The sequence below is a fragment of the Typopeltis vanoorti genome, chromosome 6 (genome assembly GCF_054136105.1).
Source record: "Typopeltis vanoorti isolate ZY-2024b chromosome 6, IOZ_Tvanoo_1.0, whole genome shotgun sequence".
In the NCBI taxonomy this organism is placed as follows: domain Eukaryota; kingdom Metazoa; phylum Arthropoda; class Arachnida; order Uropygi; family Thelyphonidae; genus Typopeltis; species Typopeltis vanoorti.
In genome coordinates this window covers 80463218-80490085 of record NC_143554.1, presented here as the reverse complement: position 1 = coordinate 80490085, position 26868 = coordinate 80463218, and the positions used below count along the sequence as shown (strand labels likewise).

Here is a 26868-nt window from a genome sequence, read left to right as displayed (position 1 = left end):
TTCAGAATATGAGCGGTTCTGCTCGGTGGCGGTGTGTGGGTGGAAGGCGAACGCTGAGATGGACGGTCTTTCGCCCACGATTGAGTGGCCTAGGGATCGTCCGAATATTTAGAGACGGCTTTACCTTTAAATATGGCATGCATTGTTTTCAGCCCCTTTTTTACTTAAATAATACATCACCCCTTGGAAAGAACAACTCCAATGGACTTAACAGCACAACCTGATGAAAGAATAGAGACCGACTCCAGGGCACAACCCAAAGAGAGGATTCCACCAGTAATTTTAAAAACAAAAGAAAAATGGTCTTTAATTACAGCGACGATGAAGAACGCAAACATCAAATTTACATCAGCCAAGAGTACAGATGAAGGAATTCGGATTCAACCAGAAGGAACTTCGGACTATCCCCAGCTCACCAGAATTATGGATGAACTGAAAGTCCCATATCACACGTTTCAGTTTAAAAGTGAAAAAAATCGAAAGGTGGTCATCAGAGGTCTGGCTGAGACAATACCAGCTGAAGATATAGCTACTGACCTCAGATCACAAGGCTTGGAGTAGATTAAGATATCGCGCATGTACCGAGTAGACAAGCGCCACATGCCTCTGGTCTTGGTCGAGATCAGTAAAGACCATAGAGAAATTTACGACCTTAAAATAGTTTGCAGCTTAGTCATCAAGACCGAATCTCTCAGAAGAAAGGCTTCAGCTGGTCAATGCCATCGTTGCCAAAAGTATGGGCATGCACAAAAGCTAATTAAAGCGGATTACAAGTGCGTCAAGTGCGGTGACAACCATCTCTCGCACACCTGCGTCAAATCACGAACCACGCCCGCTAAGTGTGCGAACTGTGGCGGCCCACACCCAGCCAACTACAAGGGATGTTCATTCCACCCATCCAACCTGCAGAAGGCTAGAGAGGCACTACCCCTGCCCAATCAGAAGGAAACTACACCAGAAATGAGAACGTGGGCTGTTACTCCCGAGAAATCATATGCATCTGCGGTCTCTACTAGTAACAATCCGGCATCTTGGAACCAAACCTCCGCAGCAATCCTAGCTACTACTCTAGGAGAGATGTTAACAGCCTTTAGCAAAACACATCCCAATCAGGCCGACACCAATAAATTCCTCAAAAACACACAAGCCATCTTCTCCATGTTTAATGGATAACACAGCGACCTTAGCTAACCCAATAGAGATTGCTTATTGGAATGCTAACGGGCTAGACAACAACCTCCTAGAACTAAAAGAATTTGCTGAAAGATATAAGATAGTCATCCTTTTAGTCAACGAGACGTATCTTCGGCCTTGCGACAACCCCAAAATAAGGTACTACACACTACTTAGGATAGATAGACTGAATGCCAAAGGGGACGGAACCGCTATATTTGTTAAAAAAAAGCATAAGATACAATGCGATCAAGAGAACAACAACTATAAACCTGGAAGAAACTGGAATTGAAATACATATCAACAACACAGATAGACTAAAACTGTATTCAGTCTACAATCCCTCCAGGCTAACCACTCTTAGCCTCAGATCTCTCCCAGCTCCTTGACACAAACGAGGCAACAATAGTGGCGGGAGACCTAAACGCAAAACATCCTGCGTGGAACAGTAGAAAAACCAATAACAATGGGAAGAGCCTACACAAATTCGCTATGACAAGAAACATCACCATAGCAGGTCCTGTTGAATCAACACACTATGGACCACTGGGCAAACCTGACGTGCCGGATATAGCCATTTTCAGGAACACCACACACACACAAACCAATTCCAGTTACAGGTTTTTAATGATCTTAGCTCCGACCACACTCCAGTTCTACTTAGCCTAGGCGGAGAAGCAGAAACCATCTCCGGACAATCCTACACAAATCTCAAGAAGCTCAACCCAACTCTCTGCAATATCACAGGCCCTGTCCAAACCATCACCCAAAGAAGTAGACACAGCGATCAATAAACTGGAAAGCACAATCAAAACTGGCCTTGCAACAGCCTCCACCGTTACTGCTCCAGCTCAAACTAACCTGCTCCCAGAAGAGATTCTAAAGCTTATCCGCAACAAAAACAGGATTAGACGTCGATACCATGCAACACTTTTACCCCAGGATAAACAAGTGCTTAACAGGGTAACAAACCTAGTCCGATATGCAATCAAAGACCATAAGAATCAACTATGGGAGAGGAAACTAAGCTCCTTAAACACTGTAGATAATTCATTATGGAAAATGACTAAAGCCCTTCGCAGCGATCACCCCAACATACAACCAATCCATGGAGAAAGAGGTATAGTCTACCGAGATGATGAAAAAGCAGAAGCTTTTGCAGACTCCCTGGAGCTGCAATTTCAACCAAACTACACTCATGCGGACTTGCACTTCATTGAAAAATATCCATAGGCAAGTACGCTATGCACTTCATCATACCACCAGCCGTGACAACACAAACTATACTACACCAAATGAAATATACCAAATCATCAAGAACCTCAATAACAGAAAAGCACCAAGTCCTGATCAGATCTCACACAAAATTATAAAGGCACTCCCTCACAAAACCATAATGCATCTAGTGGCTATCATCAATGCGATGCTAAGACTCAACTGCTTCTCCACTCGGTGGAAGCAGGCAGATATAATCCTCATCCACAAACCGGGTAAAGCACCTCAGTTCCCCCTGAATTACAGACTATCAGCCGCTTGTCGGCCTAGGGAAGATAGCTGAAAAAGTAATACTAAATCGCCTACAAAACGAAATAGACAATTATCTAATCCCCAAAGAACAATTTGGTTTTCGAACTGGTCACTGCACAACTCAACAAATCCCCAGACTTATAGAATACGTAACTATCAGATTTAATTGGAAACAACATACAGGTGCAGTCTTCCTTGATGTGGCGAAAGTCTTCGATAAAGTGTGGCACAAAGGACTCATCCACAAACTAATAACTGCAAAATACTCACTAAACCTCATCCAAATCACAGACTCTTACTGAAAGACCGAAAATTTCAAGTGAAACTCCGTGTCGGATCCACTACAAGAAGTATCACAGCAGATGTCCCGCAAGGCTCCCTATTATCGCCGCTACTCTTCAGTATTTTTATCTCAGACGTCCCAAGCACAGCATCAACCACCATGGCTTTCTACGCAGATGATATAGCGATACTGACCAGATCGCTCAGACCATACCTAGCCACACAACGACTACAAAACGCATCAACGAATCTTGAAAAATGGTTTCGGAAATGGAGGATTGATGTCAATGCAGACAAAAGCACGGCCACACTATTTACAAGGAAGAAAGCAGACCATCATGGAGCAGTCACGATGTTCAATACCGATATTCCATGGCAAAAAGAAGTAAAATACAATACCTGGGAATCAAACAAGATAACCATCTCAGCTTCAACTCCCACATCTCTCATGCCTGCAACAAAGCAAACTCAGCAGTAGCTCAACTCTACTCAACCGTAGAAGCAAACTCAGTCCAGAAAGCAAATCAAGAATATACAAAGCAATCATCAGACCCATACTAACTTATGGTTCACCAGCGTGGAGCCACACCTCCCCTAGCAACATCAAAAGATTAGAAATAATCCAAACCAAATCCCTCCGAATGATCTTCGATGCCCCGTGGTTTTTAAGGAACACTATCCTCCACCAAGACGGGAACTTGTCAAACATACCTACGTTTCTCCTCCAGATAGCAACCAAGTACTTTGCTCAGGCATCACTCCATCCCAACCTACTCATTCGTGAGTCATCAGATTACGATGAAAAAGACAGATGGAAACATAAACGCCCAAAGGCGGCCCTGATCACAGATTGAAATCTTCCTACACAGCCCTAATTAGGGCGAGCCAAGCGCTGAAAACTTTCTTTCTTTAAACAATTAAAAAAAAGTACCGATTACGGGATAAAAACCCAAGGGATTGATCCAGCCATAGAAGTTAGAATATTAATATGTAAAATATAAAATATTGGAGGGTAATGGATGGCAACGCTATAACCAATGAAGTTTTAACTGAGGCTCGGCTGTTGCTGTTACCCCCTGGGACGCAGAGATTCGAGAGTTTGAGTTCGCTTTCTCAAGGTTTTGCCTTAAGGGAGCAATTTGAGTCTCCAGGGGAAAGTGTTTTCCGGTAAGGGGCTTTGTCGGTGAATGCTTTTCTTCGGAATATGAGCGGATCTGCTCGGTGGTGGTGGTGGTGGTGGTGGTGGAGCCGACGCTGAGTTGGACGGTCTTTCGGCCACTATGGAGCGGTCTAGAGATCGTCCAAATTTTTAGAGTTGGCTTTACTTAAACATCGCCAATGAAGTTCTAACTGAGGCGTGACTATTATGAGTTTCGCTCTCTTAGGTTTCTTCCGAAGTTTTGCGTTTTGCTCCCGCTGAGGGGGGGGGAGCTTGATTTCAGGGGGCTTGCCCTGAGAGATCATTTTGAGTCTCCGGGGAGGGTGTTCTCTGGCATGGCCTGGTGAGGGGGGCTGTGTCGGTGAATGCTTTTCCCTGGAATGCGAGCGGTTCTGCTCGGTGATGGGGAAGCCTATCACTGAGTTGGATGGTCTATCGGCCACTATAGGTCTAGGGATCGTCCGAATTTTTAGAGATGGCTTTACTTAGATATAAGGCTCGGATGTTGCTGTTACCCCCAGGGACGCTGAGATTCGCTATCTTAGGTTTGTTCCCAGTGAGGGTGGTTTGCCTGAGAGAGCACTTTGAGTCTCCGGGGAAGGTGTTCTCCGGTAAGGGACTTTGTCCGTGGATGCTTTTTCCTGGAATATGAGCGGTTCTGCTCGCTGGTGGGGGAACCCGTCGTTAAGTGGAACCAACGTTGAGTTGGACGGTCTTTCGGCCACTATTGAGTGGCCTAGGGATCGTCCTAACAATTTTTAGAGTTGGCTTTACTTAAACATTGCCAATGAAGTTCTAACTGAGGCTCGGATATTGCTGTTGCCCTCTTGCCATGATCAGAGCTTCAATAGCTCAATAACACCTTATTCTTACACTGTCCTCTACAGGTAACGGGGAAGATGAAAAGCATTCTTGCTTTGCCCCTTTAAGCTAGTTCGTATATTTGTTCATTTTTTAAATGAATATTTAAATGGTTTTACAGAAGTGAAATAGCAGGACTGGGGAAAAATGATTCATTGGTTTAAGTTGATTTGTAAATAAATAAATAAATATAAATTTATAAATTTTAAATTTGATTCTTATTGTATTAGAGTAGGACAGTTATTCATGTCACCATAGACCAAATCTGCCAACTCTATGTCAATTTTCAGGTCAATGTTTCTGCTTTGAGGACTAAAAATCTATTTTCCATTAGTAAAATATCCATCTTTGTGCAACTAGAATTAGGACCGAAACAAAAAATATTATCAGGCCCGTTTATTATGTCAGTGAATTACGTGTATCACAAACATACTCTGAGAATATTATACTCTCGAAACAGTGTGAGGAAATTTTCTAGAAGACTTGTCTGTCAATGATAGTTGTAGTACAAAAAACAGGATTAAGTTCAGATGCAATTATGATTTCTAATATAAAAGTTTCAGTAAAAATTCTCTAAAAACTTTTAGAACATATAACAATATCTTGAAATATTCTATTTTATTTTCATTATAAAGTTTTTCTTAGTTTTGCTATTATTTTAACAAAAACACCATTTCTTGTTTAATCAAAACTACATATAAGTTTTGCTAGAAAATGTCATCTTTCTTTCCAGAAACAATTTGGAAGCGATATTCCATTTTTCGATTTTGACTGGGATAAGAATAGTGCCGACGCAATCTATGCGTGTCGTAAAAGGAGACTAAAATAGACGCAGAGATTCGAGAGTTTTGAGTTTCACACTCTTAAGGTAGCAATTTGAGTCTCTTGGGAAAGTGTTTTCCGGTGAGGGGCTGTGTTGGTGGATGCTTTTCCCTGTAATATGAGTGGTGGGGAAGCTCGTCACTGACCCCGATTCACAAATCATGTCAATTTCATCTGTACGAAAGTATCCAAAGCTATCGCTCAACTATATCTACGATTAACCGAAGTAGCAAACTAAATATAAATTAAATTAAACTAGGAAAAGATCCATAGTTTCCTCAAAACTACTGGTCCATCAGTTTGCTATCTAATTTCGAGAATATTGCAGAAAGAATTATTCAACGCGTCTATGAATTTGCTGATCTGTGCTGTGATTACGTCGGAAACCGAATTGTTCATCAAATTCATAGACTCGTTGAATATAATTACCACAGGATACAACTGGAAACAATACACTTATTCAAATGCTGTATTCCTGGACGTTGCGGAGGCTTTTAACAAACTTTGGCATCAAAGACTTCTTTATAAGCTTATTAAAGCAAATATTCCAATTAACATGATACGATTAATTATCATACCTAATTGATAACAAAATGCAGGTTAAAATTAACGGTATCAAATCCATCCAGCGCACGACAGCAAAATTGCACCTAGAGTTCTACACGGCTCCCTATTGCTTCCGCTTTTATTCTTTATTATATCCCTCAAAATTCCTCGACGACCTTCATAGCTGCATATGCAGATGACACAACTGTACTAGCAAGATCTCTTCGTCCTTGCATGATAACCAGAAGACTCCAAATAAGCATCAAAACCTTGGAAGAATGGTTTCCGAACGGAATCGTCAAGTGAACGCACAAAGAAAGTTCAGCCATACTCTTCCAAAAGGCCAGCATCCCACTCCCCCAAAAGAAAATATTCAGATGTTCAATACTAAAATCCCATGGCAAACAGAAACAAAATATCTAAGCATACACTTGGACAAAGGACCCCGATTCACAAATCATGTCAATTTCATCTGTACGAAAGTATCCAAAGCTATCGCTCAACTATATCTACGATTAACCGAAGTAGCAAACTAAATATAAGAAATAAACTATTATTCTATCAGATGGTAATAAGACTTATAGTTACTTATGCCTCGCCGGCTTGGAGTCTTGCATCCAAAGAGTGCAAAACAAGTGTTTACGTATGACACAAGACGTTTTATGGTTTATCAGAAAGGAACAGATCCACCGTGATACCAACACCCCGCATATCTCTTCCCTTCTTCATTCAATAGCAGGGAAGTACTTCTCAAATGCCGCAATGCACTCAAATCGACTTATCAAACACCCCCACAGATTACAGCGAAAGAGATCATTACAGGCATTAAAGATCAAACCATTCTGCTAGCCACTGATTTCACCTAATCTATTATAGCCCCCAAAAGGCTAGCTTAAAGCTCACAAACTACCCATAACCAATAACTCACTTCATAGTCATAAGGGGAATATGGAAAACAGTAGAGTTAAGTTTCAAGTAATTATATGTTCATTACTATATATTCATCAGAAGGGTATAAAAGGATCCATTATTGGTTAAAAAATGTTAAAATTAAATAGAAAAAGGAAATTTCGTGTAAGATTAACGTTGAATTTAACGATGATGATGTTGAATTTATTCATCGTATTCTAGTGGATAAAAAACAAAGTAAAATTTAAACTCGAAGGCGATTAGGAAGCACACATAAACAACTTTTCAGCATTACTATAAGATACATCTAAGAATTTCAAAGATAGTAAAATAATAAGCATCTCACTGAAAATCTAAAACATAATATTTACAGCCAAGAAATAAGCAAGAACTACAATACAAATATCTTTGGTTAAAAGATGGTAAACTTTTCATGAGAACAGATTTATTTATTTGTATTGTGTTTTTTCCCCCAACCCCTTTCTCTCCCGTCCCTTTGAAGGACGTGGTTGAGTCTTCCTAATGAAGGATTAGGTATATATTTTATGACTGTAATCCGTGTATGTTCACAGGGCTAGTTTGCCTGTTCTGAAGGACGAAAAAATCGATTTTCCGGTTGAATAAAATCCTCTATCACCATAATGAAACCGGTTGAAAGGAACCAGCTAAAGGTCACGTGATAGACGGAAATCGACCTCAGGTCTTTCCCATCCAAGGGTTTCATCTATACCAACTGACCTAAGGAGATTCTATGAGAAGAGATGATATTTTCGAAGTATGCAGGCTCAGATGTACAGAGGACCTCTGTAAACTCCGAGAAAACAATCAGATATATTATTTGCTTACAAACATTGATCGCTGGTGAGAATATCAATAATTTTTATATTGCTTTTTTCATAAGTAGCATGTCGTGATATGTAGTATACGCAATATATTATGATTTAGTAGAGTTACGGAGATTTTTATTTTCCAATCGAACTGTTTCTAAAAATATCACATGAGTATAAGAAATATCTGAGACAACTGGAGCACATGGGATTACTTTTAGGCAATATAAATTATCACTTGGATATCTTAATAATAACAGAAATAAGGATTAGAGATGAAACTGTTGATCAGCGTGCAAAGATTATGATAAATATGAAAGATTAATCGTATTCATTCGAAGTTGGTATTTATCAATAATATACATCATCATCAGTGGTACTTACAGGCCCACAACTTGTCTGATGCCCTCCTTTTGCAGGTTTAATTTCTTAGAATAGGATGGCAAGTCTTACTGAATTCTTATTAAATTTAAAATGAATACTGAATTCATTTTGTCGTTAAACTTCGTTCCCAGACAGTTCCCCAGGTCTTTTCAACCCAAAGACAGCGACTGAGCTACTATTGGAGGCTCTGTTAATAATATTAGCTGTAATATTATAAACTATATACCTAATATTAGCAGTTTTAAATTTCGCGAATGTTTGCAATCGGCATTAATTAAAACTGCATGTTAACTGATAGATGTTTAAAACACTGTTTACAGTAGCAGCCTGCACCCAGTTGAAAACGATAGACCAAGTTAAATATTGAAAATACATATAAAGTTATTGATGCATTAAGTAAAAAAAAACAACACAAAACATTTAAAGACCTAAAACTTGCATTATATAAACATTAGAAACTATTAAAATTGCATAAAAAATGTATAAATCGTTTAAAAAAAATAAATTAATATTATGAACATAGTTTCAAATACTAAGAAATTAATTAACACTTAGAAATTAAAAGAAAAATCTTACTACATCAGTAGGAATACTTATAATGCTAAAGAGCAATTCTTCGCACAGAATTCATTAATTGGCGTGGATATGTAAGAATCAACCTAGTCTTACTAAAGAGATTAATTTACTATACTGAATTCTCTATTTTCGATTCAAATAAAGTAATTGTGAAATAAATATATTGTAACGTGCAATAACAATAAATATTTAATAGATAAAACAGAAATATAAACGCAGGACGCAGGACATTAATTACACAGAGGGTGAAGCTTGACGCTTTTTATATTCCCTGTTATCTGTTTCGGGAGCAGTGATGAGAGAAGTTTGTGAGCTATTTTAGCTCGCCCTGAGGGCATAGAAGTGGTTATGTGTCGTCATTGGGTGTTAGGATGGCTTTTGGTCTTTTATGTTTCCAGTGGTCATTACCGTCGTAGTTTCCGGTTTGCTGTATTAATTGGTTTGGATGCGTTGGACGCCTTCGTGAAGTATTTTTCTGCTAGGGAGCATAGTAGTAGAGAGATGTTGGGGATATTTATGTCCCGGTGGATCTGAGCGTTCCTCACGAACCATGGGGCATCCAGGATCATCCGTAGGCACTTGTTCTGTAGTCTTTGTAGCTTGAGGATGTTTGTCTTGGAGGTGTGGCTCCAGGCTGGGGAGGCGTATATAATTGTGGGAAGGATCACTGTCTTGTACAGTAGAATTTTTCTTGAGCTTAGTTTGCTGTGTCTGTTGATCAAGGGGTATAGCTGGGCGATCACTTTGGATGCTTTGGTGCATGTGCTCTTGATGTGGCTGTTGAAGCATAATCGTTTCTCGAGGAGTATTCCGAGGTATTTAGTTTCAGCTTTCCAGGGAATTTTTGAGTTGAACAGTGGTGACGTCTCCTTTGGGGGATGCTCGTCTTCTTGTGAAGAGTGTGGTTATTCTTTTCTGGGGCGTTTACTTGTGGTCGCCAGTCTGCAAACCATTTTTCTAGATTCAGGATGGTGTCTTGTAGTTTTTTGGTTACGAGATACGGTTGGCGGGATCTGGCTAGTATTTTCGTATCTTCTGCGTAGAGGGCGATGGTGGACGTGACGGGATTTTGAGGGATGTCTGCCATGGAGATGTTGAACAGGATCAGGGCCAGCAGTGATCCTTGAGGAACTCCGGCTAGGATTTTTCGTTGGGTTGAGACTGCTTCGTTTATTTTAACTTGCATCTTCCTGTTTGTGAGGTATGATTTAATCAGATATATCATGTTTAGTGGAATGTTTGAGATGATAAATTTGTAAAGGAGACCTTAGTTCCAGATCTTATCGAAAGCCTTTGAAATGTCTAGGAAGACGGCTCCGGTGTGCTGATTGAATCCTGTGGTGATGTGTTCTACCAGTCTATGGATCTGTTGGGTGGTGCTGTGGCTTTGACGGAAGCCAAATTGTTCTTGTGATGTCTAGTTGGTTGACATGTTCTTGGAGTCTGATGAGGATGATTTTCTCTGCTATTTTTCCTAGGTTGGATGGCAGGCTGATGGGACGGTAATTTTGTGGTAGGTGTGGGTCTTTGCCTGGCTTGTGAATTGGGATGATGTCGGCTATGTTCCATGACTGGGGGGAGTGCTGCCATTTGAGGAGAGAGTTTATGATGCCTGCCAGATGTACTATGGCTTTACGCGGTAGTGCCCTGATGACTTTGTTCGTGATGCCTTAGGGTCCTGGGGCTTTTTTGTTCTTGAGGTGGTTGATGATGCCGATTATTTCAGTAGGTGAGATAGGCGTAATAGAGCACAGTAAATCGTCGGGACGATTTACTGTGCGGCTGACTTTATGATGAATCTTGTATATGTGGCTGATGTTTAAGCTCTCGTGTGCAGGACTGCATTGTTTTTTCTAGGTTTCTTACTATGGTTTCAGCTTTGTCAGCGACTGTGTACACGGCGTTGTTCTGTTTGAAGGGGGGAGAGGGATTTGCGCCTGTTCCTGAAGTTGTTTAGGAATTTCCATATGGAATGATCTGCTGTGGAGATGAGGTGAGCTTGTTGTCCCATTGCTGATTCCTGTGGTTCTGGAGAGTTTCTGGGAGAGATTTGTTTAGTCTATTGAGGGGTGTTTTGTCCTGGGGAGCACGTGTGTTGAGGTATCTTTTTCTTTGTCTGTTTTTTTCCCTTATTAAGTCCATGATTTCTTCGAGGAGACGGTTTTGTTTGTGGGTAATCGTGGATACTGTGGCTGCTGTTATGGCTTTATTGATTTGATTGGTGAGGTTCTTTATTGCCGTGTCTATTTTGCCCTTGGCTTTTATGTAGGAAACTGGACCAATATGTTCTGGTAGCACTTTCCTAAGTTTTTCCCAGACTATGAAAGAATGAGGGGGGGGGTTGGTCTTTGTTTCCTAAATAAAGCAGAATTGGGTTGTGATCTGATGATAATTCGTTCTGTGCTTGGAGGCTGTCCTGGTATTTGATGTTTTGTAGGATAACAATGTCTAGGATGTTGGCTGTGCCTGTTGGACTGTGGTGGGTTGGTTCGATGGATTCTGTTACGACGGCGTTGTATAGTTGAAGAGGATACGTTGAAGAGGATACGGCCATTTTTGTTTGTGGTTCTGCTGTTCTAGGAGGGATGTTTAGAGTTTATGTCCCCCCAGCGACGATGATGGATTCATTTACGCCAAGGACAGCATCCAAGTCGGAAAATAGCAGGGTCATTGCTGGGGAGTTATAGGCGGCGTAGATTTTAAGCCTTCCAGTTGAGTTCGTGTGGACTTCGACGGCCGTGAGCTCTAGGTTGGTGGTTGGAGAGTTGGGTATTCCATTGTGCCTGATGTAGTTTTTGATGAATATGGATGTTCTGCCACTTCTGTAATTCAGTCGGTCGTTTCTGTACAGTATGTAGCCTCTCAGTTTTGGTTTGTTTGCAGGTCTTAGATGAGTTTCGTTGATTATGATGACGTCAGGGTTGTGTGTGTGTGTGAGAATTCTTGAAGCTCCAATGTCTTGTTTTTTTTTTTAGTCCATTGGTGTTCCAAGTGACGATCTATAGTGAATCAGGGAGTAGTCTAGTTTTGTTCATTAACTAGCACTGACAAGATGGTCTGTGTTCCTTGTAGGAATCTTTTTGTGGAGTTTGGCAAAGGGTTTGACTTACTGAAGTCTTGGAGCATGTTTGCCAATGAGGCTGTGATGTTTGCCGTCATGTTTGGATGAGGTTGGTCCTTTTGAATATCTTTTGATGGGCGGGATACTTCAGCGTATGTCCTGCTTCGACGGTGGCTTTCCGAAATTTTGTTTTCCGTTTGTGAAAGCTGGTGTTTTGTTGTCTTTTGTTGGGTGTTACGCAATTGGGGCAGCCGTCGTCTCTGGTGCCTGTGGGCAGGGTTGAGAGGTGATCTGTTTCCTTTTGTTATATGTTTTGTTTCTGGGGGTGGTGACTGCAGCCTCTGTAGTTTACCGGGTAGGGCCCTCCCGCAGTTGGCTGGTCAGGTCCTTGGTTTTGAGTAGGTGGCTGTGGGATGGTTTTGTCCATATTTGAGGCATTTGTAATCTGCTCTGCAGAGTTTCTGCGCGTGCCCGTATTTTTGACGTCTGTGGCGATGTCAAAAATACGGGCATCCCGACGAAGCTCTTTTCCTCAGTGGTTCGGGTGTAATTTTCAGACTGTAGATCGTTATTATGTTGTATATAATCATATATTCCCGTGAGTGTTGTGTATCTCCACGAGAACTAGGGGATTTGGGCTCTTGTCGGCCCGCAGCATTCTGCTGACCTTGACAGGCGGGAAATCGTGGAGGCGGAGGTCTTCAGTTATTTCATCCGTGGTGATGTTTTCTGTTACTCCCTTGAGCACAGTGTTTAGGTTTTTCTCTGACTTAAGCGAGAAAGTATGATACTTAATGCCTAAGTCGTCCATGGTTTTTGTGAGGTGTCTGTAGTCGCCCACTGTGGTAGGCTGAAATTTGACTCCGTCGTCCACATTCTTTGCCCATGAATAGGCTATTTGTTGGATTTGCATAATGGGCCTGAGTGCCGTCCATCTATCTTTTTCCCGTAGTACAATTGGCGGGACTTTTTCGTTGTCGGGGGCGGGATCGTCTTCTTCCGTCTACTAGTTTGCCTGTGTCTCCGCTGTTTTCGCGCATGGGTTTCTGTATGGTCTGTTGGTGTGGGAGCAGAGATTATCAGGTCGATCTTCCCTTCTTCCCCTGGTATTATGTTGTCCCCTTCTGTAGTGTCCTCTGTCGTTGAATAAAGGTTTAGGAACAACCCTGGCCACTCAACCTCAAATTTCTTCAACGGTTTTTTGAGGAGGTCGAACGCCAGCTTCTTATCTAAAGACTGGATAAAGTCGTCGGGACTTAAGCTATTTGTGCTTAGATATATTCAAATTTACTTACCTGAGATATGTGTTTGATGTAATCCCGCTCGTGGTTTTTCTTTGAAGCATATTCACTTTTAAGTTCAGCACTATTATTTCAATCAGCACAAAAACTGTACACACACTGACAATCTTTCAGTAAAGAAAAGCAGAATAATCATGATCATCAAATCAATCCCTCCACAATATCTATGTTTAAGTGCGGGGTGAGCGATCCGCAGGACCAAAATTGAAAAACTCTGAGAACTGGTTGGCTCCCCCACCACCGAGCACGGCAGCTCATTTGCTCATTTAAGGGGTAACAGCAACAGCCATGCCTCAGTTAACTTCACAAGTTACAGCATTGGCATTCATCACCCAAGCTCACGGTAATCTTTATTAAAAGCCACAGAATTACTGACGAAAGTTAATCTCCTCCCTCATTTAACCAATAAAAATAAAAATGAATAAACTATGCTTAAAATAAATAGTGACCACATTATATCTTTATTATGGTGTCTACTAAGAAAACAAAATTTTATGGATAGCTGCAAATTCAATCCAAATTTTATATAATATTAAAAGAACTAATTTATCTTTTCAGATATTCAAATAAGTAATTTTATTTAATCTTTATTTAAATTGTTATTAGTATTGAAAATTAGTAACTAGTAACAGAACAGAAAGTAAATATAACATAATATACATTTTACAAGCGAATTCAAAATGACAACACTTGTGGTGTTATTTTTGTTTTCTTTCTTTAGATCAGTTTCATTTTCTTTTAATAACTATTCTCATGTAACTTTAAATGACAGCTTTGTTATAAATCGTGATTGATTTCTCGCTGTGTTCAGATTTGAATTCTCCCTGGCCCTCTTCTTGCCATTGCTAACTAAGCGCCCTCTCATTTCCATTAATATAAACAACTTTTATGTGAAGATATATTACTCATTTTTGAAATTACTAAGAGCGAGATTTTCAAATATATATATATCAGGTTTTGCGTTTTCTTGTATTTCTATATTATTAGTTTGTGTGTGTGTGTGTGTGTGTGTGTGTGTGTGTGTGTGTGTGTGTGTGTGTGTGTCAAAATTATATTTTATGAGAAGAAATTTTTAATCTTCTTTATGTATAACATTTACAAGGATAAGAATGTAAACAAAGGATTAATGGTATTTTGACATGAAAATATTATTGTGATAAATCTATGCAAATCTGCTCGTAGAAATGGGATATTCCTGTTTCTATTTTCAGATGTTATTCCCTTTAACTTTATTTTTTGCATCATTTTCTTCATTGAAGAGGTCATCTATGGACATTTCTGAATTATTAGATACATAAGCGATATTCACCACGCCATCTTTGAGGTCTGAACTCAGTTCATACTGAGGAATGGTATTCTGAGAGGGAAAGAAAATAAAAGTAAAAATTCAGATTTTAATTAATTAAACAGTTTAAAATGTATAAAAAATATAAATTTAATTTTTAGTTGATAAATTATTTTAATGAAGAATGGAAAAAAATATTTATATAGAAAAGAGTTAGTAATTATAATTTATAAGTAGGTTGACGTTTATTTACATTATGATAAAAATTATTATGTTAGAAATCAATGAACACTGTAATAATTTTCCAATGCCAATTCTGGATATTAGTGATACATTATTGACTAATTGGGTCATCCGAGGTCCACATCCAGTGAAAACACACTGAGATGGAAGCGCAGAGAGTCTACTGCAAGTAGTACCGATTTAGACGACCCACCACACGCACTGAAAGTGACCGGAGGATGCTACGAAGGATAATATGTAAAAACCACCATTCGTCGGCCGACACGGTGAATGCAGAGATCCAGGCATTGACTGGAACATGAAATTGCACAAAATCATTAAGAATCGAGGCTCACAACATGGTAGGTCCGCAATATGAAAGCCCTACATTATCCGCAGCGTCTTCCTCAATGGTGTACAGTGGGACGTGAAAGCTTTGAAAACTTGTTACTAAGCAACAAGCGCTTTCAATCACGCTACACCCTCTACCGAGCAGATGGATGGTTGTGGGTGTGGCAGATGTCCGGTGAAGGTATCATGGTATGGTCCTATTTTTTTCTGGTTTGACCTCGGACCTCTGTTTGTGATGCCACGAACATCGAACTCCGAAAGGTATCTGAACATTCTGGACAATGCTTCCTCCTCTGTGGTATTTCTACCGAACAGACTACTGTCAGCAAGATAGTGCAAAAGTGCTGTTAGTGGGTGGTTTGTGAATATGAACGTCGCTACAGAGTTCTGATCTCAACCCTATCGAACATCTTGGAGCATCAGGTGAACTCAAGGGAAGATCACCCCACAACAGTTCAGTACCTCATATATGCGTACGGAAAGAATGGTCCAAAATTTCCATTGATTGCTATCGTACGCTTGTTGAAAGTATATCCCGTAGGATTGCTTCAGTCTTCGCAAAGAAAGGCTCGTACATCATATTAAGGTGGGTGGATGCCTTGGCTGTTTATTCTCCACACTATGGTGCCCCGTTGACTTCTGAACAAGCAACACATATATGCTGTTATATTATATATCACAGTGACTTAATTTCTTCCCCATCCTTTAATGTCAAAGAATTCACTATACTCGGAGGTTCAGGAATTATTATTTTTAAATAAAAATATATAGATAAAAATACAAAAAAAATGATAACCTTTGCCACTAATGTATTACACTTGTAGACATTTTCGCGCGTGGGAGTGAGCCACATTAAACAAAATTAAGCTTTTCTCATTATGATGTTAGTCTATAATATATTTTACCAATGAACTTCCTTTTTTATGGATGTATATAAACAATATATTTTGTCTTTAGAAATACTCATGCCCAGATAGGCAAACCACAGTCTTATTACCGAAGGCTTTATTGAATATGTTTCTATGAGGTACAGATATATTATATATACTTCGCTCTTTCGATAATCAAGGAAGTATACATAGTAAGATCACGCCATAACACCTCTAAATCAGGATGAAATACAGATAATTTTCTTTTTGTAATTATTCTTCTTGTAATGTTGGTCGTTTTCTTTTACGTATATAAATGCTCACATTAACAAGTGTGTATTTATAATCCTCACTTCTAAATTTACATAAATGTACATTTATGAAAATTATTACAGTATCCCTCCTATTTACTGATAGGTTGCTAAGTTCTTTTATTTATTTTTTTTTTTTTCAAATGTAATTATCGACATTGATATCATATGTGAAAATTGCATTTAGATCAGATTTTATAACAGCTAACGAAGTGATTGATGAAACTGTAGCTTACCGTAAAATTTTCGTCACACGTGTAACTTTTCGGTAAGAAATATCTCACTTGAGGACACAATAATCTACTATCGAGATGAGACAGTTTTGTATATCCTGAAATAGAAATCATATAGTTAAGCTTGATGTTTGTATTTCTAGTTTACATAAATCACACATGTGACTAGATCGAATTATTATCTATTGTCAGTTCTCTCCCCTTCCTATACTTTCATTAATTATTTATCATTTATTCGTTAATAATTTATGAATCATTACCTGTGATGGAACTAACGATGGCTCCTGCTATCATGACAACTGCAAACCCGGTAGCAGAGTACCACATATAGGACAGTTTGTACAAGGGAAATATATAATCCCTAAGAAAAAGAAAGCGAAATAGCAAATTACTATAGTATTGTTACAATTTTTACTTTCACATTTCATGCCAGCTCTGTTCAGAGAGCGTGAGAACGAGATTGTAATTACAATGCCACATTTAATTAAGCAAACCAAGAAAATTTTTCTAATTCCATCACAACCTTACTACTGAGGTTAAAACTACGAAATTAGTGATTATCGATCATCGCAGTTGACCAGTAAGATAGCATAAAATTAATTTTTGATAATCAATGTAAGTTGGTTCGATCCACTAAATCAATATCGCGACTTGCACTTTGAAAAACGCTGGTTCGCACCACTTCTTTCTCATCTACTCTCCACCATTATTCGCTATTTATACACATTCGCCATCTACTGGCCACCGATAGTATTTTTGTCTGTTAATTGCATATATTTCCTGGACAATTTATCTATATGCAGACTGAAAAATCCCGGTTTCAGGAAGAGAAATACTCTGCTATCCCCCCGTATGAGATCAGCTAACTCACGTGCAATTAAAAAAAAAAGCCCATATAAACAAACACCTCTCTTCCAACTTTTATTTAAATAAAATATGGATTTTATTTATATTTTATTCTTCGAATTGACACACTAACATTAAGGCAATAAGTACCGATAGATGGTTCCAGAATTTATTGTTATTAGTTTATTTTATATCATAGCAAACACATACAAGATAGGTAGAACTATAGCACAATTTGGAACTGGAAGAAAATGATACAGAACCAAAAATAATTTTTTAAAAAACGATTACGGAGAGGACTTACCCATATGAAGTGGATGCATTTGTCATGCCTTGAGTCAAATTGTATCTCGCGAGAAGAGCGGGATGGCACTTAGCTATGCTAGTCGGAAGTCTTCGGTACTGTGGCTTACTAATCATGGCTCCGAATCCAATCCAGAAAGAAACTGCTAGCCCACTGATAAAACCTACAGCAGCTCCCTTTGGGTAAGAAACAAAGGATAAATTTACTTACAGAATTTTTACTAGTAATATAATAATAATGAATAGTTATAAGAATAATCGACATCTGATTATTTTGATTACTGATTTCGTTTTGTCTATTTTAATAATCAAAACTATTTTAAGTATTAGAATAATGTAAATAATTTTAGCCCCAAATTATAGTCTGTTCGGATTATGAAGTCGTCACCTATCACAGAGGATATTATGCAAATGCTTTTCCTGAATATTTGAACTCTTCGTGGCTTATCGTTTTTCTGTTAATACTGGAGTTTTTCTTTGGCTGTTTTAGCTCCATCATGATTCTTTCTCTCCCTTTTTTTTTTTTTTTTATACATCGTTGTCCAAAGGCGATAATTGTTTTTCCCGAAAACGGCATCGACGCTTTCGATCCAACAGTTTTTTATTTTATTTTTTTTATCATAACACTGTACGTCATTACTTACCACGGTGGATCTATGACTGAACAACTTTTTATTTTTGACACTGAGCCATGGATGTTATGGTTCAATAGGTGACCAAGTAATTATTTAGTTTCACAGGAACTTAATTAATTTCTTGAGAGGGTTATTAATTCAATCTATGTAGTTTGCTATATCTGTAAACTGAGTGTATTCTCTGGCTAGTTTGCCTCTTTTACAGAATGATAATCCAACTACTACAGGGTGGCTCATAACTCAAGAAAACAAGTCGTAGAAAGGGCCCCTTTCTGTGAAGCAGAAAATAGAAGGCATTTACGTGATGTGGTTTTTCATAACTAATAAAAAAATCTGATGTTAAAAACCTTATGCAGTTGATTCACAAAGACGGTGGCCCCTTTCTACGGAATGCTCCGTGACTTATGGGCCACCTAGCTAACTGAGCTTCAATTTGAAACATTACATCACAAATGAATGACATCATTAGCAAACTATAAAGTCCGTGTTATACTGGATTTTGTTTACGCTCAAAGACCTGTTTATTTTCAGTGCATTGAAATTAAGTTCATATTGGTGCTAATATTTCTTATAGATTATTAAAATGCATTTTACTTACTACAGCGTTTGCCCATGGAATGAACATACCAAGAGAAAACATCCCGAGAATGGGTCCACCGATCATCGCATTTATAACATAAGTAACCTGTAAAACCATAAATTGGTCGTGTTAATAAAAAAAATAAGTATAGAAGAAAGTAGAAGGATTATTTATTAGCAACATATTAAAAATAAAACTTGTAGCATATATTAAATCTAATTACCAAGATTAGAAGAAAACATATTAAATATCCGTTATTGTTTTATAGCTTAAAAGTAAAATAATTAATAATCTTGGAATTCAAAAGTGCAAAAGTAACCAATAATATACGAGATTACGACCTTCGACAACAGGCAAATAACTAGATACTCATAAGTCGTTATTAAAACTATTTGAAATTAGCTAACATGATTTTAATAGATCATAATAAAGATCCATTATAAAATAATAATGGATCTTTATTATTCTTTCTAAATAGTTTTATATGAGTAATGAGTTTCTTTCTACTCTTCTGTATCTTATAATAATTAAGTCGCATTCGTTCTCTTTGTAGAACTACTGATATTGTTTATAATCTATTTTTCACCCTTAGACTTGTTTAAATTTACAATACATCTTAATTAAAATGCAGCTTACTTTAATATAATATTTTAACTTAAAATGGATTTTAACTTATCATAAAATAAATTTAATAATCTCTCAGTAGACCCTGTAACCTCCAGAGAGCGCGACCCTGGGTGGCGGATAAGGGAGCCAACAAGATATGGTGGGGGTGGTCCGAATATGTTGAATAAGGACTCGTAGACCAACAGGGCCACAGGGGGGGGGGCTATCATCTTGATAGCAGAGGAAGTGGATTTCCATGGTCCCCTAGCTGGGTATATTCTCTCTTCTTTGAGGTAGACCCATTGCTCTTTAATCTTTTCTATATGGCATTCCTCGGTCAACTCTTGTAACTCACGACCCTAATGCTATTCGAAAATCGAGGGCTATGAGTCATTCTATCTCTACTCTATCTCTATGTCTTCTCTCTAAAATTTCCTCCTACCACTTTAATGCAAGCTTGAAGGCCTCAAGACAGCAGCGCCATCTTGAGGAGCAATACTTTTGGAGCGATAGAATAATAGAAAGGAGAATTAAAATAGACAGAGGCTACATGACAGTAATTGGAACTTACGCACCTGAAGAAGGAAAAGAGGACTCAGTAAACTTTTACGCCCGACTGCAGAACGTTTTAAATTAAAACCAATCCTAAGGATCACATCTTGGTAAACGGCAATCTTAACGCAAGAATTGGCAATAAACCATATAAAACAAACATAGGAAGATCTATCGAAGAATTTCACTGTAATAGAAATGGAAATAGATTAAGAGATTTTACTATAAGCAATAACCTGAAAATTATGAACACCTTCTTCAAACATAAAGACATCCACAGATACACCTGGGGAAGCAAGAGACACAAGAAGCATTGTGGATTACATAATCTGCAATGTCAAATTGTCAGAAATGATAATAGATACAAGAGTATACAGAGGATCTAAAATAGAATCGGATCATTACCTTTTAATCGGAAAAATAAAATGGGAATCAAAATGGAAACAACAAAAAAGCACAAGGAAAATAAGAAATTTTGAATTCATCAAAGTTAGACTTTTGGACGACAATAGTATTAAAGACTTATACCAAAGAAAAAAAAAGAATGAAGAAATTGATGAAAAGTATAAAAGAAAATCAGAACATAGAAGAAGAATGGACAAATCCTAAAAACCACAATGACAAAAATAATAAATTTTAGTTTAATCCTTTATCCAAGTGTAAGCAAACAAAATTTGTGCCTGAAGTATCTTCAGGACTGAGGATTTCCTCAGTTCTGAAGTGTGTATGCTCAGCTGAACACAACTAATCTCACTGCCCTTCCAGGGCGAGCTTAAAGCTCAATAACTCTCCACTCAAAGAACTTTCCTTCTCAGATAAAGGGGAATATGAAAAGCATTTATGCTTCACCCATCAAACCAGTATCGTTCTGCGTTATTCGATGCAATAACAAGACAGTTTAAGCAGTTTTGTGATATACAATGTTGACATTCTTGTTATTCTTCACAATTCTCAACAAATTCTGGATTCCTTTTAATAGAAATTTTCTTCTTCATATATAAATGGAAAAAGTGAATCAAGCAATGAAAATGTGGCACGTTTTTTTTGTTTCAAGCGATCATTTAATGTGCAACTTATTATAAATGTAAAAAAAAAAAAATTCGGTTTCTTGAGTTCCTTTTTCTGAAAGGAACTATAATTGCTCCGAAATCAAGTTCGATAAACTTCGTGGTAAAAAAAAAGACAACGGTCAAGGTAAAATGAGTAATCAGTAATAAAATGCTTCATTTATCTGTTATACATGACTCAAATGAACAACGTAGAAGCCATCAATCATAACATAACGCAGTAAGATAAATTTTATTGTTTGGGTTTGCAAGGACTCTCCCCCCCCCCCCCCCAATGCTTGTACTGGATTTCAGAATACTTTTTGAATGTACAGGAAAACCTCGCTTAACGCGAATTCGATATGCACGATTCAGTGAAATGATGTTATTTTCCGCTTTAAGCGAGTAATTAATCAGTTAAAGCGATTTTTTTACATTATGCGGAATTTTACATGACGAGAAATTTTTTGTCGCCAATCTGCAGCGAGCGGAAAATCTGGAAGTCATTAAGATACATGAAAGTGGAGCTAGTAATACAATGATTGTGCGAGACCTGGGATACAAGATGGCACGGAACCTTTACTAGATTCGTGCCATCTTGTATCCCTACAGTTTGGACTATATTAAATGAGAGAAAAGAATACAAAGAACAAGGAAAAGTTGCTATTGCTTCTTTAAGCATGCAGATCACCCGAAATAGAAGCCATTTAATGATCGAGATGGAACATCTATCGAACATCTTAGTTCCAATCTTCAATCGCTCTGGATTGAATATTGGAACTAAAAAAGAACACCTCCTAGTGCAGAGAATATTCAGGCAAAAGCTCTCAATATTTTTACCTCATTGAAAGAGAAACCAAATTTCAGGAGGAATGTGAAAGCTTGACTGTGAGTTTAGGATGGTTTGACCGCGTTTTAAAAATCGAACTGGACTGCATAACTTAAGAATAACTGGGGAATCTGCTAGTGCTTATAAAGATTCTGCGGTCAAGTTTCGTGAAGAATTGCAAATGATAATTCAGGAGAGTGATTATGACTATCGGCAGATATTCATCATCGACGATGTTCATCGTCTTTTGATATTCATCGAGAGATATTCATCGTCTTTTGGAAGCGTATGAAAACAAAAACTTTCCGAGCTAAAAACTGAAGCATCTCAACCAGGATACAAAGTATCTAAAGATCGTCTTACGCTTTTATTAGCAGGCAATGCAGGATGCTACTCTAAGCGTATATGTTAGTTTATCATGCCCAAAATCCAAGATCTAACATTATTGAAGAAATCACTACAATTGGAAAAGAACTTGGATTTAATGAACTGGATAATGAAGATGTAAGAAACTTGCTCCTTCTCATTTAGAACATTTAAGCGAGAGTGATCTCCTTCAACTAGAAGAACAGCGTGCATATGAAGGATAATAATAAGAAGATAAGGAGTGCAAACAAGAAGAGAATGTTACGACTAAGAAGCTAACTGCAAAAGGACTTGAGCTAGTTTTCAATCACATTGAGTATGCTAAGGAATTTTGTTTGATGCTGATTCTTAGCATATGATGCTGATCCTGAATCTTGATAAAGCGATCGCCAACTATCGCAAATTATTATCATTATGTGACACCTCAAGGGAGTCCAAAGAATCATCGAGGGAGGACATTTACTCTACAACTCTGTCTCCACCAACTACAACGAACCGCAGCTACACCAACGCCATCTAGCGCCCACCAGCACCACTAGTATTTTCATAAACAACCACAACATCCATGCCCAGAGCGGGATTTGAACTAGCAGCCTTTTGGCTGAGAGCAGATACACTAACCAATCGGCCACCATGAAAAGATCAAAAAAGTAGCACAATTCAAACATCTTAACTGAATTTTGTTTGTAAAAAAAGTAGCTTAATCAAATGTTTAGACATTATATAAAATTTAAGCAATTGATTTTTATTAACTTTGATGATTTTATCCTCTAATATAGCTTATATACTGTAATGTTTTCTCAAAATTTACGCTAACTGATGGATGAATTATAATTATTCCAGTTGTTTAGTGTATTCACTTAACGCGCATAAATTGATGGATTAATTAATCGCGTTAAGCGAGGTTTTCCTGTACTTCTCAACACTTTCGCGAGATGGCGCCATCAGATCAGGGAAAAGAACACGCTTTCCAAATAAGGAGAGCAGCATGGTTAGCTCTCACAAACTGACATATTTTAGTTTATTCTGCCTATTTTATTTTATTTATGTAGGAAAATAAAAGGTGTTGGAACAAACCAATAAAACAATTTCAAATAATTAAAGAAGTCTTGAAAGTAAATATAATGTTACTAAAAGCATAAATAAATCTTTTAGTATCTTTAGATACTATAAGATTTGCATGATGCTTTAGTATTTTTAAATACCGATGTTTAATAAAGTACATACGTTTCCTGATACACCAAATGTTATCTCAGCATGAACATTGGGATCATCAAGTAATACAAGTAAAAACAAGAAGAAAAAGAACACAAGAAAACAACTGTACAAGAGAAATGCAGTTTACATAGTTTTATAAATTTCTTTTTCAGGTAAACCATAATTTTTAAATTAATTACTGAGGGGAATGTCTGGATGCATTTATGGATCATTCATCTTTTCTGAATACTTCAGAATTTGTTCAGTTACCCAAAATCCTTGCCAACGTATGTTTATGATACCGCCAGAGGGCATCTTAAGGCTGTTTTCCATAACTTTTCCTTCAATCATAAATAATTGTGCGCCAAATTAATTCGTGAAGTAGGTACCTAGACTTCGTATATGAAAACAATAAATTATAAATTTTAATAAATATGATTGTTGTAAAATAATAGGAAGCTTAAATAAGTAGCGAAAGAATTAAAAGATTTAGAGAAATTTCAAATAAACAAAATGATATATACCTGAAGAAACTAAGACAGAAAATGCATTCATATATATTATAGTTCAGATCTGATCATATATACATAATTTGTTTAATAATAATAACAATAAATACAGAAAAATGTTTATAAAGTATCATGAACTGCATTACATCTCTCAAAAACAGCTCTAAATATCCAATCCACTTTTTTAAACAGGGAGAACGTGGCAGCAATGATACATTTGTATCAAATAGCATTTGTGTGATGCATTTGTTATGTAGCAAGTATGGCATATACTTCTTTTACGGGGAACATTATATTTAGAAAAAGATAAGCTTAAATAATGTCAAAATGGTTCTTAAATCAATTTTGATTCCACATCTCTATAATGAATATCAATTTCTTCCATTATATATAAAGAAAAAGATAAAAATTCCTACCTGCAACACGTTTCCTAAGCGTTCAATCACTACAACAAGGATTATGCAAAGTACCCCGTAACCGAAAGCTGGAATAAATAGAAAAATCCCTACAATTACTTTTCATTTTTTTTAAAATTTTAACATTAGTACTTATCCAGTCATTTTTTCTTTAATTTTACTTAATCATTTTATTAATTGGTATATTATATTATATTATATTATATTATATTATTATGATAAATTGTTAAATAATAATAAAATTATCTTATATTTTAAATTATATTATAAAACCATTTTTTATTATATATAGAAAATTTACTTTGAAATTTAGAATTAGTTATTATTGAAGAAAGAGTTGTTACTTCGTAGAGAATAACTGGAGCCAATTAATTTACATTTTTATTTATAATTGCGAGATTATTAGATTATATGGTTTATAAATAAATTATTCAAATAAAAAATAATTTATAAATTATAATATATATTATAATTTATATTTCTTTCAGTAACTGTAATTATATTTATAATTTATATCGCCATACAGTTGAACATTTTTCATCCAGCAGTGGTTCAATACTAGATTATCGTAATTCAATTATCTTAAATGAATAATAAAATACGAACTACTGTACATTTACGAAAGTGTATAAAATAATTACCTAAAAGTTTAGATATTCGCATTGCCCATACTTCAGGAAGGTTAGGTTTGATGTAGATTTTAATAAGGTCTTCTAAGGTTACAGCTGCTAGGGCATTCACTCCTGAAGATACAGTGCTGTGAATATAGATAATTCCCTTTATTATTATTTTCGCTTTATATGTTTAATATTTTTTCTTTTTGTAAATAAAAACCTAGTTACTTAAATTTTAGTGATGATATTCTTAAGAGAAGGTTGCCATATAATAAAGCTGTTTGAATATTATTTGGCTAAATTGGTACACTTTTTAATTCCCATTGCTCAGATCTCTCCGCTAATTAATATAAATAGCAAGCTAAGTAACAGAATCAAATTGCAGCTATACCAGATGACGATTCGTCCTATCATCACCTACGCCTCTCCAACCTGGAGCCACACCTCTAATACTAACATTATCAAAATACAAAAAGTACAGAACAAGTGCTTGAGAATGATTCTGAACGCCCCATGGTATGTTAGAAACAATCAACTTCATAGAGATAAAAATATTCCCTATATTTTCTCTTTCCTACAATCTTTAGCATCTAAGTTCTTCCTAAAGACGTCTATACATCCCGACGATTTGGTTCAGCGAGCTGCAGCATACGAGGCAATGGACATATTCAAACATAGAAGACCAAAAACTATTTTAACCTCCTGTAGCGATGCATAATATCCATGCCAAATCAGGGCGAGCAAACTGCTCATAAATGTTACCCTCATTGTAACCGCAATAGGTAGCGGGGAATATGAAAAGCATCTTGCTTCACCACTAAAGACATAAATGTCAATTGTCAGTCAAATTTAATTTACCCCGTGTGGTGGCCGGGATAAGAATAGCCCCACTGCAACTCATGCATGTCGTAAGAGGCGACTAAAATGGGATGAGTTTCGCTCTCTTAGGTTTCTTCCGAAATTTTGCTCCCGGTGAGGGGGGGGGGGCTTGTTTCGGGGGGGGTTTCCCTGAGAGAGCATTTTGAGTCTCTAGGAAGGGTGTTCTCCTGCTTGTCCCGTGAGGGGCCTTGTCGGTGGACGTCCAAATATGAGCGGTTCTGCTCACTGATTTGGACGGTCTTTTCGGCCATTCGTTGGGAGTGGTCCGGGGGATCGCCTTAATTTTTAGAGGTAGCTTTACTTATTAATCCCACTGCAGCCCATGCATGTCGTAAGAGGAAGCTACTAAAATTGATACCTACGGAAGGTAATGGATGGCAATGATGTAACCAATGAAGTCTTAACTGAGGCTCAGCTATTGTTGTTATCCTCTTGCCATGATCAGAGCTTATAACTATATTATCCCATCCATACATTTTCTTCTAAAGATAACAAGGAATATGAAAAGCATTCTTGCTTCACCCATGTAGCCAAAAAAAAAAAAAAATTGAAATTTAATTTTATCTTTAATTAATTATTTAGTGAAATAACATATAACACAACACGAGAAAAAATTACCAACCTGAGAGCACCACTATAGATTCCAGCTACAAAAAGACCTGGAAATCCAGAGAAGAATCCCAGAGTGTCCATCACTAATAGAGGAAATAACTGTACAATATAAAAGGAAGCATATCATGATGAACATTTCCCAGCAAAAAAAAGATATAAAAAAGGCTAAAGAAACTATA

General features: G+C 37.3%; 2 protein-coding genes and 1 long non-coding RNA gene across 3 annotated transcripts in view; all 3 read right to left on the bottom strand.

Annotated features, from left to right (window-relative positions):
* The window catches only part of LOC150105624 (sodium-coupled monocarboxylate transporter 1-like), an 85999-nt gene that overhangs the window by 31969 nt on the left and 27162 nt on the right, over window positions 1–26868 (bottom strand). The gene's annotated exons all lie outside the window — the stretch shown is intronic.
* Window positions 14747–16993, bottom strand: LOC150105626 (uncharacterized). Its single transcript, XR_016548471.1, has 3 exons — window positions 16960–16993; window positions 16703–16797; window positions 14747–14785 (listed from the first exon to the last, which is right to left on the bottom strand). It is a non-coding gene; the product is annotated as an uncharacterized LOC150105626 (long non-coding RNA).
* Window positions 17846–26770, bottom strand: LOC150105625 (sodium-dependent multivitamin transporter-like). The gene is made up of 4 exons (XM_090393907.1): window positions 26700–26770; window positions 25226–25341; window positions 24585–24652; window positions 17846–18025 (listed from the first exon to the last, which is right to left on the bottom strand). The coding sequence occupies exons 1-4, from the start codon at window positions 26768–26770 to the stop codon at window positions 17846–17848; spliced, it is 435 nt and encodes a 144-aa protein (XP_090250033.1).